At 47.5% G+C, this 15,284-nt stretch overlaps 4 protein-coding genes across 5 annotated transcripts; 2 read left to right on the forward strand and 2 right to left on the reverse strand.

Moving 5' to 3' along the window:
- Positions 1 to 6,705: 6,705 nt before the first annotated feature.
- LOC120896092 (adrenodoxin-like protein 2, mitochondrial) lies at positions 6,706 to 9,056 on the reverse strand. Its single transcript, XM_040299943.1, has 2 exons — positions 8,549 to 9,056; positions 6,706 to 7,829 (listed from the first exon to the last, which is right to left on the reverse strand). Exons 1-2 carry the CDS (start codon positions 8,746 to 8,748, stop codon positions 7,493 to 7,495), a joined length of 537 nt encoding a protein of 178 aa, XP_040155877.1. The 5' UTR covers positions 8,749 to 9,056; the 3' UTR covers positions 6,706 to 7,492.
- Positions 9,057 to 9,338: 282 nt separating this feature from the next.
- LOC120908679 (nibrin) lies at positions 9,339 to 12,162 on the forward strand. The gene is made up of 3 exons (XM_040319933.1): positions 9,339 to 9,486; positions 9,557 to 11,793; positions 11,868 to 12,162. The coding sequence occupies exons 1-3, from the start codon at positions 9,459 to 9,461 to the stop codon at positions 11,943 to 11,945; spliced, it is 2,343 nt and encodes a 780-aa protein (XP_040175867.1). The 5' UTR covers positions 9,339 to 9,458; the 3' UTR covers positions 11,946 to 12,162.
- On the reverse strand, positions 12,104 to 13,565 carry LOC120908682. Of its 2 annotated transcripts, XM_040319938.1 has the most exons (3): positions 13,350 to 13,565; positions 13,014 to 13,276; positions 12,104 to 12,932 (listed from the first exon to the last, which is right to left on the reverse strand). In XM_040319938.1, exons 1-3 carry the CDS (start codon positions 13,537 to 13,539, stop codon positions 12,168 to 12,170), a joined length of 1,218 nt encoding a protein of 405 aa, XP_040175872.1. In that variant the 5' UTR covers positions 13,540 to 13,565; the 3' UTR covers positions 12,104 to 12,167. The 2 variants fall into 2 exon arrangements, with proteins under 2 accessions (XP_040175872.1, XP_040175871.1); XM_040319937.1 differs by having other exon boundaries at positions 12,104 to 13,276; positions 13,350 to 13,564.
- Positions 13,566 to 13,628: 63 nt separating this feature from the next.
- Positions 13,629 to 15,182, forward strand: LOC120908681 (26S proteasome regulatory subunit 4-like). The gene is given in 2 exon segments (XM_040319935.1): positions 13,629 to 14,048; positions 14,051 to 15,182. Coding segments are annotated over 2 exon segments (1,314 nt in total). The 5' UTR covers positions 13,629 to 13,744; the 3' UTR covers positions 15,061 to 15,182.
- The last annotated feature ends 102 nt before the right edge of the window (positions 15,183 to 15,284 follow it).

A 15,284-nucleotide genomic window follows, 5' to 3' on the forward strand; every position in this document is an offset into this window, starting at 1 on the left:
ATCATAACCAAAGTACATTCACCACCCAGCTACATAACACCGGTAACAGAATCGAGGCTAATATGTTTCAAATATTTTCCTGTGTATTCATTTTATTGGCAACCCTCTTGTACCATCAACCATCACGTTACAGCAAAGCCAAATCGCATGTTCAGTGCGCAGGCGCAGCACGCTCACCGTAATCCGTAATCATTTTCTGTTATTACCACCCATGCACTTGCACGAAGCCACGAAGCTGGTGCGTATTATCAGCCGGCAAAGCAAACAAACAAGAGCATATAATCAGCCAAAATTTGTTAATCGATATCTCGTTACCTCGTACTGGGCAATTACACCTCCTAACCGTACACCGTATGTATGAAGGATGGCTTATGGTACGTGCCCCAACAGCAAACTCAATCCTAATCCTTTGATGTAAAACCAAACACCACACACAATGCCAACCAATTTGGCCAACCGAAGACGATCGTGCGCGGTTATGCGATTTGAATGTGAAATCTCTTTCGCTCCCATCCCTCGCTCTTTAATCTACGACTGCCCCTGATATGATGCTCCGAACACAAATAGGCAGCGGGTTGCTTCCTGCTTGCATTTACTGCTTGCCCGTTTCATAGCGCACGTAACAGCTCGCATTCACCACCACCACCACCAAGATACGGGGGAGTGGTAAGAGTTTGCTGTAATAGAAATGCATTTTGCACTGCAAATGTATAAGATGCGGGAAGCCAGTAGTTCGTCCACGTGCCCATCCTGTTGGCAATAGAAATCAAAACACAATGGTCGCTTTGTATGGACAGATAAAACGTTACCACGTTTAACGGTTGCCTCTGTTTCGGTTGGGAATTGTCATCGCACACAAAGCTGATCCATCCTACCGTCAAACGTTTTCCTATTACAAAGACAAGAATAGAGATGCTTCGGAACGTAACAGTCCTTTTTTTGTTGCTGGTCAAATCTTGAACAAACTACTAAGCATGTCTGCTGTTTGTGAATGGTATGGAAGGAGAACGAGATCGCTTTATGCAACCGATAATGGGACATGTAAAACTAAAACAAAAGCAGCATACATAATGGAAACAGCAAACAGACGATAAAGTCTGTTTACCTAACCCGCAAAGCACATAGATTGATGCGATAGTGGTATGCCCATCATCCAAGCCACTATTCGATGGTAGAAAAAAAGTGCTTTACAATGACAATTTCATTCTTCAACAACCACCACTGGCATACAACACTTCCGCAAAGCGGTTGCTTTCCGTTTGTGCTGGTGATCACTTCCCTAACACTTCCTCGTTATGTACTGCACTGCCAACCAGTGAAAGTACATGCCGCCTGAATAGAAAGAGCCTCCGAGTGATCTTCTGTCTAGATGTACGCACACCGCGACCACACAAATAAGTCAAATTCCATTCGAAGGGTAGCGAAGGGTGCCGCAAGGGTTTACTTTCGTGGAAGCGAAGGTGTGAGATTGTGGGAGCTGGCTCTGGACGGATTGGAACAATTGGAACGCATTTCTATGGGTGCATTTCCAGCCGGGTCGGGTTGGAATGAGACGTCTCACAAAATGTTGACAACGATCGTTCGGTAAGATATGTAAAGTGAAACAAATGCTTTAAATTCATTAAGCATTAGCATTTCCTAGCCGTTGGCATGGGGACCGCTTTAGGTAAAAGAAAGTCCATTACTTAAACAGGTAAATTGAATTACTTCTTACGTTTTGTGCGTGACAATTAAGTGATAAATAATAAATGATCATACCTATAACAACTCTTTACATCATCTCGTTGCCTTGTTCAATTATGAATGAATCTAAAGAGCTTCCCCCAACACTTCCTTGCCGCTTTATAACACTACCACGATCAACCCAATAGGAGGCTTGCAACGCTGTAAAACAATCAAAACCCCTTAATAGTCAGTACATCATCAGCCCTTCTCCGGAAGGTTACAGGATTTTCCTTCCATTTGAATTACGTCCCAGCTCGATTGGATTCTCTTGTTTGCCTTACCGTGGCCGGTTTCCGTACTCCGTTCCTAATGAAATAATCAAATCGAAATCGATCATCGCCTCCGAAACACCACCGATCCATGTGCACACGCATCCGGATGTAAGTTTAACGTACGATTTCACTTTAGTTTGCTGACCTAACGCTCCATCTCCGCATTGAGATCGGGCAAATGGTGTTATTGAGCAGAAGGAAAAACACACAAACACGCAGACACAAAAACTCCCACTTATTTGCTTGCTGTTACTCTGTCCAACACATGATGATGATGGACGTAACATACTTTGCTGGATGCTTCGAAGCTGTTCAAACGTCGATTCCAAATTCGGTTACACGCACAGCCACCGCAAACCGGTGAGGAAGAGCATTTGTCACGTGGTGACCACTGTGGCGAAGAATGGTCACACGATAGAACTGCCTTCACTCTTCCTTTCGTTTGGTTGACAAACAGTTTTGCTTTCACGCAAAGCGTTCCCGCTGCATTAGCGCTGATGTCATTGCGGATGATCACCGCCATCATCGGTATGATCACGATGATGCCAGCAGTGATGCGGTGATCCGGTAGGGCCGGATGGAAAAGAGGTCACTTTCGAGGTATACGGCACCGCAATGCTAAATTCGTCCCCATATTCAAATAAGGCGAGACGAGAACGGTAATTGCGAAAGAAATTATCGATACCAAAGTTGGGCTGGGGGCTTGCGTATGTGTTTGCGTTTGGGCGTGGTGGTCTTTCGGTATTAAAAATTTCACCTCAATCAACCGGTATTTATGGGTCAGAGGCTCAGGGGCTTATTTTTAAGAGAATTTCACAAATTTTTATACCATTTCATTAACGTCAAAACAGATGAATCACTAAGGCAAAGGAAGCAAAATCAGCTCAGCGACATCTAGTGGCAATTTCATTTACTATTTGTACCGTATAAGTAGATCATCAATGTAAGTAAGATCAGTGACATTAAGCTTCTATCATCTTCACGAATAAGCCATTTCAAAACATATTTACATCAACTGACCAGTATAATGCTTGTCTGCATCAACTTATCCTACTCTTCTACTTATCTTACCATTTTCCTCCAATAAGCGTGACCTTCGACTATAGTCATTGCGGGCAAAAGTGAAAGAATTCTAATTAAATTAAATTATCTGTTAACCATCCACACTCTTTCCCTCTGCTTCTCCTGTCAGCAAAACTAACCACCTTATTCTGCTGGCATAAGGGAGTAAGCACCCTCACACGACGTGTGTCCAATCCATTCACGACCTGATCATACTAGCCGCTAGGCCGCGCTACATAAGACGGGCACGGTATAGTTTTGCCTTGTTATCAGTGATCATAAAATTAAATCGCTTTGTTTTCACTATTCTTTTTACCCTTTTCTTTCGTCCATTTGCGTGCACTATCGACCGAAAGCGATCATGCTGCTGCTGCATGATGCAAAATTGTGAAAAACACCCAGCATTTTTCCCGTCCCACCGTTCCGCCAAACTCTTAGCTGCATCCAAATTAAGCATGGTTCATTATGGTCAGCATTCGGTCCTTTTTTTTGTTTTTGTTTCGTGCATGTTAAACTTGTCCCAATTATCTTCCGCGTTTTGTCGACCGGTGACTTGGGTGATCGACTGGCAACGAACCTCGAAGTTTCGGTGGTCGCGACGAAACACCAATAAAACAATAATGTTAAATATAATAATAATGCGGCTCCAGCTTTAGCTGAACAATGCCGCTCGCTGAACCAGTGGGACAGAGGTGGTGACAGACATTGTGGCTGATGCAGAGGTTCAACAAAATGACCTTTCTCTCACCGTAAACGACACGATGGTGCATCAGCGCCGTCAGTCGACCAGATCTTGCCAGGTGATTTGTATGTTTATTGCATTTTTTCTGGCCACTTTCTTCGGAAAACTTACTAATAAAGCAACAATGAACCTCACAATGAGTACCATGTGATGAAAGTGAAGCTTGTGTAACTTACTGGATGGAAACATAAAGTCATGCTGAAAATATAACACAGTGCACGAACATAAACTCGATATAAACCTAAACACTGTGTAAACATGTAAAAACAAAGGTCAATAAACGTTCATGTTAAGTACCCGCTGCCTACACAACCTGTTCTTCCCATTCCTCTTCTCGAGGTGTCAAAAATCGGCGATACGGGAATGGCTTTCTCGCCGCGGCTTCATGCACCATACCACGCTTGCCAGAGGCTGGAAGAAGCTGGACTACGGCCTTGACCACCAGTTTTCAGAAAGCTGGCCAGCCCCTGAACACAACTCGACCGAAAGTTGTCACTTGTGAGGTGTGCAACCTTTTTCCATTACCGCCCAACTGAAGGATTTGGCCCACTTTCTTGTTCAAATCCGGTCGGCGAATGTGCCCCAGCATCTTATTTTAGGAGTTTGTGCTGTGGGGAAAAAAAAGAAGGAGTGATCATCATCGATCAATGCAATGACTTTTTCGATGCAAAGTACTTCACTATAAGTTTCTTTTGATAAAATGAACTGCGACTGAAACTTGAACATCCGTGGCGTAGAGAGTGTATACCTAGAGATGTACTAGCTCGTTGAAAACACGTACCTCCATTCCCTACTGACACGCAACAGTGTCGCTCGCCACTTCCACCCAGCTTTTTCGCCCTCGGACATGCCTGTTCCTGAATGATTAGTGAAGATCGGGTTCGATTTTGTCATTCAACCACATGTTCCGCAACACTGTTCCGTACCACCAGCTCAACGTACGCATGCCATTGACCTTACATGGTCTGCCTGTATCCTTCCCAATTGGGTAAACCTAACTGTTTGCCTCCTCATCTCCGGTTCCTCCGGTGGCCCAAACTAACCATTAATACCTTTTACTAGCCTCTTGATGCCACCACTCCTAACTACTTCGTACGCCTCGCCTCGGTAAAGGTATGTCGCCTAATCTCGTTCAAAACGGCTCGAAAAGAGATTCCGTGTGCTTTGGCCGAGGTACCACCATTTTGATAGTGTGTTTGATTGCTTTACTGCTTAAACACACGCGAAATAGGACACGATAGCAACCTGCCCACCTCATGTGAACACGTTCACCAAGGTGTGTGTGTGTGTGTGTGTGTGTCTGCCCTGTTTCTAATATTCCGCGCCCGGGCACACACTCTCTTCCTCCGAAACCCTCCTCCATTCACGATACGTTTGAACCTCAGACAGGCGATCGAAAGTTGAACCACGGCCACCAGACATTAGGGAAGCAAACGAACGAAACGATCAGCATTTGGTCGCATTTGGTGCCGCAGGACATGAAACTTAAATTTACGCACATCGGTTTTAAGGCTAAATATTTGTATGTTTCATTTCCCCTTCTTTCACCGCTTTCGTTCCCGAGCCTGCCCGAGCAAACAGATCGGCATGGAAGCGATCAGATCGGCCCCCCCGGGGCTGCACGGTGCTACTTTTATATTTTGTTTTTCTTGTTTCCGTTTTGAGTTAATGCTTCATTTAGAGAGATTAGAAGGAAGTGGCTGAACGGTATGGCATTTTCGCTGGCGAAAGTGAAAGGAAGCATGCCGTTTAGGAGCACGGCGCACACGAATCTGAGATGCATTTGCAGCAACGGTAAACAGTTCCCTTCTGCTGCTTGTCCAGTTTTTCATACGTTTTGCTTCAAAATTTGTGGGTGTTTAATTTTTGTCCAAAAACAAAAAAAAGAATTGTTTCTTATCGAAATATATACACCCGAAGCAACCCGTGTGGTAGTGCAAGTGCGCATAAATTGTCCCCCTTGCATGTTTATTCCATTCAGTCTAATTTACATGCATTGCCGCATTGGTGATGCATTCTCTCCCGCCAACCGATACGAGTGCAAACACCACTGATAATGGTCTCGGAAAAGCGTGCTGGAAATCTCCGGTGGCCAGTGAGGGAAAGTGTGACCGTAACGAACGGTGGCCGAATTATAAACGCCCATTAGCCATTATCGCGCCTTTGCGCCAGTATAAAATAGAAAGATGGACAGATGAAAGATAAGGTTAATCAGGTGCCGTTTCTACCCCTCTGCACCGGCACTGGAGAAGACGACCCTGCACTAGCAGATTTATTCCACAATGCAACACCTTGCACGTTGCATACTTTCTTGCACTGGACGTGCATTATACTACACACACACACTGCTGCCATAGGAAGATACATCCGATCTGTCCCAGAGGCGCCACATTTCGCAGGCCGTCCCCCATCGGCATACAATGGGGTGTCGGGTCGAGGGAAGTGAAAAGAAATCCATTCGTTATGGTAATACGCGATCGCTCTTTGCTGCTGGGGTTAGGGGAAGAAGGTACACTAAACGCTTTTCCCTAACAGCTTTTTTTGTTGGTGAGGTTAGGAAAGGGAAGTTTCTTTTGAGAATGCTTCACCTATCTTAAACGTGTCTGCAGCTGGTAAAATAGCAATTAGCAGTGCAAGATAAATATTTAAATAGCAAAAGCATTGTTTTCTTCGGCTGGAAAAGAAACGTACACACGGAATGATTTAATTAAAAGACTAACGCCTATTAACGGTACCATTTCCAGAGCAATAGAAAATAAGATTCAATAATGATTAATAGTTCGCTTACTGAAATGTGTTAATAAATAAAAAAATGTAACAAAAAGCTACTTTAACATGAACAAATATTTACATAATTATGGTTTTAGTCGGTTATAAAATTAGGGTAAGATGTGACACACATAATTCAAAGCAACTACGCTATACTTTAGATATTGCAGTTTGTAAAACGCGTTTTGCAGTTTTATTTTGTTCTACCCATGTCGAATCTATTCTATTTAACATTTGTCCCTGTTGAAAAATAACACGTGCTTGTCGCTTCCCAACCACACCTTATGTACAGCACAATTTGATCTATTGTTTGTCGCTTATCCATATTGGAACAGTGGCAACATACATTATCCATCCTGAAACACGGATCGAAACTTGGCAGCTTTATCGTGCTTTACAAAAGATGCCCCTCTCCTCAATGGAATCGGATTGCTCGTCTCTTGTCTTTCTGTCGATCTTTCTGTTCCGTTAACTGGCCTTGAAACACCGACGGTATCAATATTTAACAAATACTGCATCTAAAAGTAACGTTGCATCGTAGATGAACCAAGGCAGCGCCACAAATCATTCCTGAATAAAACATGCTCTTCTCGCGCCGAGCTCAAGCACCTCGAACGAATCGTTCTTTTTTTCGCTTACAGACTCGATTAAATCGGTATGGTTAATTTTATACAACTATATCCTCCTAGCCCTAGAACCGGTGAATCTGTTACGTGTTTGCTGAGCGTATTTACAACAAGGAAGGGACACAAATACAAAAACAAAAACAAAACGATAGGCAATAACATTAGCGATATGTTGTAGCGACGCTGTTGCACTTGCTGCTTACATCGAAAAGCTACCGCGGAGGAGGCGCGTTCGGAGTTTGTTCACTGGCGATAGAAGACTACTCGGAAAGCGCACCGGAGCAGGAGCAACGCCCTTAGCTGCGAGCATCGTTGATAGTGGCCGGTACACGCACCTCGAGCCCCTCCAGGTCCTTCGAAAGTGTGATTTGGCAGCCGAGTCGGGAGGTGTCGGTCAGCTCGTACGCTAGATCCAGCATGTCCAGCTCCTCGTCGCTTGGTTTTTCCGGCAGACGGTCGTAGTCCGCTTTCGAGAAGATTAGGTGGCACGTGGAGCACGTTAGCGTTCCTTCGCAAGCGCCGAATCCTTCGAAATCGATATTGTTGTTAACGATGACGTCCAACAGTGAGTCTCCGATCTTGCCCTTCGCCTTCACCCGTTCTCCATTGGCGCGCACGAACGTTACTTCCACCCTAAAAAGAAAAAAAATGAACGAATTATTAGAATTACTTAAAAAGTGAGTGGAAATTTTAGATGCATGGTGGGCGCAATGTTGCAAGCATTATCCAATCTTGTGTAAATGTTATGGTTTAAGCAACACATAACCAAACCAGGAAATGTTTCTAATACACATGACGCACCATTACATTCAATTAAACAATGCCTCGTATATCAATATAACTGTTTTTTACTCCATTCAAATCTTATCTCGTAGGAAATGCAAACAGATAATGCAACCGAGCAAAAATAGTATCAGATAACAATATTGCTGCATCATGCCGTCATTGATTAGATTCTTCTGCCGACGACTTAACAAATATACATTTGAAATACGATTATTTCCAAACTTACAAAAATAAATCCAATTGAACTTGATTAGATGTGATGAATTGCGATGAATTGAGCTAATGGATAAATTGACCAGCAAACAGTGAACCGCCTTCAGGGTTCGGCAAACCTTTGCATTCCTCCGAAATATCATGCAAACTTTCACTTTTGTTGGATCGAAAGCCTTTCCGCTGTGGTTGAAGAGCGCAAACCAAGCTTAGGAAGTAACACTGCTCGCGGGCGGTGCTGAAACCTCCCACCATGCTATGCTTGCTGATTACAGCTTCAACGACGGCGACAAAACACACACAAACAAACACACCTTTTCTAACTGCGGATCTAATCAGCAAACAAGCACACTTACTCTTCGCTTTGCAACTTGGGCTGCGAGGTGGACAGCGATCGTGCACTGCTAATGCCATGCGTCGTGTGTGCCGTCCGTCTGGTGCTGGTGAACGCGGAAGCGCTGGTGGCAGATTGCAGCGCCCGCATGCCACTGGTGGCCAGCTCCGTCCGGGCAAGCTGCTGACAGAGGAACCGTGACGTAACCGCCAGTCGGAACATGATGATATTTCACCGTCGTCGTTCGAATCGGCTATGACTTGAATGGGAGGTGCGCGCAGAGGTAGTTTCGTTCCGCGTTGTTGTTGTCGTCGATCGTCCTTTCTGATAAGGGTACGGTTTTCTTGAGCAGCTGGCAAGATTCTCTGCAGCACACGGGTAACACTGGCACACTAGCGGCGACGGGAAAGGGTTATGCTTTACGCTAGCATAATCAGCTGGCCGGAAATTGGTAAAATGTTCACGAATATTTCGCACTGCTGCCTTCCAGCTTGTTACTCCTTTCGCCACCTCATGAAAAACACTGGCTTTTGACAGTTGTGAATTGCTCAATAGCAGATGCAGGGTTCGTGTCATCAAGTCCATCGGGAAAAGAGAATAAGGTGTTGCTTTGTAATCATTATCTCAATTTATTTGTATTTTGAGAAATTTCAAGCTTATAAAAATAAATTTTTAATAAACCTCACTCCAAATTGTCAAATTCATTTTTATTTACGATATTTTTTATAGAAACTTATTCCACAACAAAGAGGCGAAGACCCCTGTGAATCGATTTTGAGCAACTTCCCAGAACTGTCATTTTAAAGCGCAAAACAACAATATTCATTTATTTTCAGTTTTTTTCCACGCTACAGATAGCCTCAACCACGGCGAGGTGGTTTTCTTGTGCATCGTCTGATTATATACAGTGTTTTCCGTGGTAGAAAGTGAAAATGTGGTTCCTAACAAATAATAAAACACGTAAGTGTACTTGTACCCGTGCGTGATCAAACGTAAATGTATTGATCGATCGCTTGGTTTTCTCTTCCAGAGCACGTATACTATCTTGTATCACATACCCCCTGCCATACGGTGGGCCGAACCGGTACGGATCTCATTATAACCGGCGACGATTCAATCAGCCGCAACCATGCCTCGCTACAGCCCCACAAGGACGTCCTGAAGCTCACCGATATAGGATCCCGGTATGGATCGTACGTTAACGACAACATTAACAAAACAGTCCCCATCTCCAAGGAGCATCCGACCGAGCTGAAGGCTGGCGATGTGATACGCTTTGGCCGCTGTGGCAGTGTCTGGACGGTCGGCAAAGCTAGCTTTCGGTGTCTCACATCCACACTCGTCATGGACGATCGGTTGAAAGCGGTGCTGGAGAAAATAGGCGCCGAGATGCTGCCCCTGTACACACCCGGTCTGACGCATCTCATCATGCCGACCATCACCGTCACCACCAAATTCCTGCAGTGCATGGTCGGCCAGGTGCCGATCGTAAAGCCTGACTATTTCCACGCAATCGAGCGCGATTGCATCGGTAAGGGGAAAGCACTGCCGGCGGTGAAAGAATTCGTTCCCTCCTGCACGGAAACCTACATCCGGAACGAAGAGCTGATCTTTCACCCTAACCCGGCCCGGAGCACACTTTTCCGTGGGAAGGAGTTTATCTTTCTCAACACCGCACAGTACAATCAGTTTGAGCACATTGTCAAGCTGGCCGGTGGTGTGTGCGTGAGTGCGCAGCGGGAAAAAATAGCCAAATCACGCTTTCTCAAACCGAACGTGGTAACGGTGAAGCTGAAATCATCCGGCTCATCCCAATCGCAGTCCCAATCGTTTGACACGCTGTCCCAGTACATTGCGTCACGGGGACGCCGCATGGTGCCGGATCTGGAAATTGGGCTAGCGATCATGTTCTGCTCGACGGAAAAGTACTGCAATCCGGAGTACAGCTTCGCGTTCAACGTCGAGGAGTGCTACAGTTCGGCCCAGGGCGGAGAAACGCTTGCCAACAGCACGGAGCAGCAAACGGAAAGCACAGAAGCGGGAAAGAGTGCGAGCGGGCCTGAAATAAACACCATCCCGGAAACGGAACCGCTAACCGAACAGAAGCCAAGAGCAGCTGCGGCAACCAAACCGCCCCCCGTGGGTAAAGCTGTTAACGGTTCTACACGTTCTATCGCGTCCTTTCTCGTACCGGCGAATGTACCGATCGCTACCGCTCCCGAAAAACGACGCAAATCGAAACGAATGCAGGAGGCAGAGAAAAGCAAGCAGAAAACGAATGACGACGATGAGCACAGCAGCAATCCGCCCAAGCGTCCCCGGCGTACTGGTTCTGTAGTGGAAAGCGTGAGCTACTCGCCGCCTGTGGATTCGAAGCTTACAGAATCGGAGCGAAATGAGATACATGTGCCCGAGACGCAACCGACACCCGACTCCGCGATGTCACAAGCTCTGCAAGCACGTGGCTTCCGTGCGGTTAACCGAGATTCCATGGAGTCGGATTCGCGGCCGGCCGCTAAGGACTCCACCAAAACTCGCCGTGCCGCCAACCTTCACCAGAAGCTGGACGATGAGGATATGTTTAACTTCGATGAGATTGCTCCACGAAAGAAACCGCGCATGGACAAGGCAAACGAAAAGCCGACCACCAGCACGAACACAGCGGAAGTAAGGCAGACGGTTGCGGTTGGAGGTAGTCGTTGCCGACGGAACGCTCCGGCAACAGATCAAGAGGATCTGTTTTGCTTCGAAGAAACTCCAAGCACCCAGCAGCGTCGTGCTGCCGCTGCTGCTAACCAACGCAAGACGAATGACACTCTCAACAACAGTAATAATAGCCATTCGAAAACCAACCCATCGTCGGCCACATCCGAAGCGTCCATAACCCGCGCGCTGGCCGGGGCACAGAATCGAAGCAAGGGAAGCAACGATTCGACGATGGATGGGTACAAGGAATTTATTAAACCAGTACAACCATCCGCGATGGGCTGGCTGTCGTCGACGATGTGCGGCTTAAAGCTGACCGGTAGCGGTGGTGAGGACCATTCGCTCGACGAAATCAACATTAAATCGGAACCGCTGGACGAAACCGAAGATCCGTACGGTATGCAGCGGGATTGCAAAAAGTGGATCAAAAGCATGGAGAATGCGTTTCCGGTGCGGGAGGTAAGCATGAAGCTGGTGGCACACCGTCCAATGGATGTCAGCGGCCAGGAGATGTCGTGCGTTACGGCCGATGGAGGCAAGAATTTTAAAGCATTCGTAAAGGTAAGGATTGATCGGGGTACAGTGCGTTGCTTTAAAGCTAACGTGTGTAATACCTTCTTTTCTTTTACTTTCAGAAACGCAACTATCCGGTACAGCAGCTCGTTCTCGGCACGAAATCTGTTTGCGTGCGGGACGACAACCAGTGTGCATGAAATGTGCGAATGTTAATCCCTACTTTTATATTTCATTCCCAACTTTGTGGCCCTATTAAGACAGGAGACCCTTTTTTTCATCTATTTAATTACGACACTAAAATACCCAAAAAGATACAAATTAACACAGTGAAATGAAATGAAATGAGTAGACCAAATGAATATAGACCAGCAGACGGATGCTGTAAGTTTCTGCTTTATTGAAAGCGATACACGATTCACTCACGTGCCCTCTGTAACCAGCTGTAGAAACTGTTCCTTGAAGAACTTTACAAACTCCACAGATGAAAGTCGGTTGAATTCCTTCATCAAGCGTACATTGAAATCACCAAACTGCTGCTCTGAAAGCCCTTTTGTCAGCGCTTTCGCCGGGCTGTCGGTGCGATTGGTTCGCTCCTGCTTCAGGAACTGCTGCACGTGGAACTTGGAGCGTATGTGGTCGAGCTGTTTGGCATCGAATTGCGTCGCAGGTGCATTCCGTCCCTTCCTCTCCACCACCTCACCGGTATCGGAGCGCAGGCTCTGCAGTAGCATCGCTTTCGGCACGGAACTGAACGATGGCGCCGTGAGCGCTTCCTCCACACTCTTGTTGGCTGCCTCGGTTTCCTGTTTCCGCGATAACAACTGTTCTTCCCCATCCGTCGTGCTGTGCTGAAGCAGGGTGAAAAGGTCTGCATCCCCTTCCGATCCCAGCCAATTGCTAGATGTTGCACCGTTCGCGTCGCCGCATTGCAAAATGTCACGCTCATACTCTTCGCCAAGCCATGCCGCCAAGCTAACCGGCAGCTGGTAATGCTCCGGCAACCAGCTCACCTTGGTCTCGGGAAGAATCTCCAGGGCCGGATACAGCTCGTCGTAGAACTGCACCGTCCGTCTGCATACCGAGCGGGAGAACAGCCACAGCTCGCCCATCAAGCCGAGAAACATCACGTACGTAGGGTACAGATGCATGTTCACTATTTGCTTCACGTGGAATCGGGCGGCTTCCTTTGTAAGGTAGACGACACGCATCAGCAGCTTGCACAATCCTTGCATTCTTACCAGCAGATACTCCAGGTTGGATCGTACCGGCAAGTTCACCGTCTGCGGGATGTATTCCGACTCGGGCAGGAAGCTGTGCAAATCCATAATAACCTGCACCAGGTCCAGGTTTTTGATGCGGATCAGCGTCTGGTTAACACGTCGCATAACTTGAAAGCCGTGCATATTACGCAAACGGAACTTGAAGCGATTGACGAAGCGCGTCTCGAATGCGGCAGCCTTTTCAAACGTGTTCAGCGTAGAGTAGTAGTTGAGCATGCTGGTACTTGTTTTGGTTAGAGCGGAAATTTCTGCAAAGGTGGAAAGGAATGATCGGAGGTCGTCAATGGTTCCTTGCCAGACCATGAGCTAGCAGCTACATACGACTCTTGATGTGTTTCGATTTACACGGGGCATTCAAAACTACCGGCGGATCCAGGTTTCTTTGATTCCACAGAGCCATTTTTCTTGGGGAAAACGGTACTGATACAAACGTGAAAATAATTGATGCGCCGGTTTGTACGCATACACGCCGCCCTTTTGCTCCGATGTGCCAAACGTAAACAAAACACATGTGCACAGATCAGCGTATTTCAACCACTCTTGACGAAACCCTGTAAACTGAACGAATGTCTGACAGAAACTCATCGAAACTCGCGCTTGACAGACCGTACGTCAACATTAAATTGTCTGGTCATTGCGTTCATTGTTGTTGTCCGGAAAAGCAGAAACGTTGAAAACACAGAGCGTCTTGCAGAAATTTCCTTTATCATTACGAAATGGGACAAAACCAGTCAGCGGGCAGCGGCGGGGACAAGGATAAGGATAAGGATAAGAAGAAAAAGTACGAGCCACCGATCCCGACGCGGGTTGGCAAAAAGAAGCGCAAGGCAAAGGGACCCGATGCGGCCCTCAAGCTGCCCCAGGTCACCCCACACACGCGCTGCCGGCTGAAGCTGCTCAAGCTGGAGCGCATCAAGGACTATCTGCTGATGGAGGAGGAGTTCATCCGCAACCAGGAAAGACTGAAGCCGCAGGAGGAAAAGATCGAGGAAGAGCGCTCCAAGGTGGACGACCTGCGGGGTCGCCCATGTCGGTCGGCACGCTGGAGGAGATCATCGACGATAACCACGCAATCGTGTCGACGTCGGTGGGCAGCGAGCACTACGTCAGCATCCTGTCGTTCGTCGACAAGGACCAGCTGGAACCGGGCTGCTCGGTGCTGCTGAACCACAAGGTGCACGCGGTGGTCGGAGTGCTGGGCGACGACACCGACCCGATGGTGACGGTGATGAAGCTGGAGAAAGCGCCGCAGGAAACGTACGCCGACATCGGCGGGCTGGACACGCAGATCCAGGAGATCAAGGAATCGGTCGAGCTGCCCCTCACGCACCCCGAGTACTACGAGGAGATGGGCATCAAACCGCCGAAGGGTGTGATCCTGTACGGACCGCCGGGCACGGGCAAAACGCTGCTCGCGAAGGCGGTGGCCAACCAGACGTCCGCCACCTTCCTGCGAGTCGTTGGGTCGGAGCTGATTCAGAAGTATCTCGGCGACGGTCCCAAGCTGGTGCGCGAGCTGTTCCGTGTGGCCGAGGAGCACGCCCCGTCGATCGTGTTCATCGACGAAATCGATGCCGTCGGAACGAAGCGGTACGATTCCAACTCGGGCGGTGAGCGCGAAATTCAGCGCACCATGCTGGAGCTGCTGAACCAGCTGGACGGGTTTGACTCGCGCGGCGATGTGAAAGTAATCATGGCCACGAATCGTATTGAAACGCTCGACCCGGCGCTGATCCGTCCGGGGCGTATTGATCGAAAGATTGAGTTCCCGCTGCCGGACGAAAAGACCAAGCGACGTATCTTCAACATCCACACTGCCCGTATGACGCTGGCGGAGGACGTGAATCTGTCGGAGCTGATCATGGCGAAGGACGATCTGTCGGGCGCGGACATCAAGGCGATCTGCACGGAGGCGGGCTTGATGGCGCTGCGGGAGCGCCGAATGAAGGTGACCAACGAGGACTTCAAAAAGTCCAAGGAGAGTGTGCTCTACCGGAAAAAGGAGGGAACGCCGGAGGGTTTGTACATGTAAACCGAACACACGAGCGACCTCTTCCAACCTCCGTCAGCTGTATTTGCTTAGGTATTCTAATAAATTGTGAAACATTGAAATAAAACCAATTCTCAACCATGTCTTTCGACCCATTCGGGATATGTTTGTGTTCATTTGTAGATCATTATTTTATTATTTCATGGATTATCTCGCTTTGAAAGAAAGGATCTTTCCGTTGGACAAAGCTATGTAGTCCATCCATG

This window comes from Anopheles arabiensis, chromosome 2, assembly GCF_016920715.1.
Source record: "Anopheles arabiensis isolate DONGOLA chromosome 2, AaraD3, whole genome shotgun sequence".
NCBI classification, from domain to species: domain Eukaryota; kingdom Metazoa; phylum Arthropoda; class Insecta; order Diptera; family Culicidae; genus Anopheles; species Anopheles arabiensis.

Bases quoted from the DNA above. Each gene is read 5' to 3' on its own strand.
- LOC120908682 (XM_040319937.1), bottom strand. From the start codon at position 13,539: ATGTGTTTTGTTTACGTTTGGCACATCGGAGCAAAAGGGCGGCGTGTA. The intron at 13,277-13,349 runs GTATGTAGCTGC...CCACCTTTGCAG, and splicing joins ATCGAAACACATCAAGAGTC to AAATTTCCGCTCTAACCAAA.
- LOC120908679 (XM_040319933.1), top strand. From the start codon at position 9,459: ATGTGGTTCCTAACAAATAATAAAACAC. The intron at 9,487-9,556 runs GTAAGTGTACTT...TTTCTCTTCCAG, and splicing joins CCTAACAAATAATAAAACAC to AGCACGTATACTATCTTGTA. The intron at 11,794-11,867 runs GTAAGGATTGAT...TTTTACTTTCAG, and splicing joins ATTTTAAAGCATTCGTAAAG to AAACGCAACTATCCGGTACA.
- LOC120896092 (XM_040299943.1), bottom strand. From the start codon at position 8,748: ATGTTCCGACTGGCGGTTACGTCACGGTTCCTCTGTCAGCAGCTTGCC. The intron at 7,830-8,548 runs GTAAGTGTGCTT...TTTTCTTTTTAG, and splicing joins CCCAAGTTGCAAAGCGAAGA to GGTGGAAGTAACGTTCGTGC.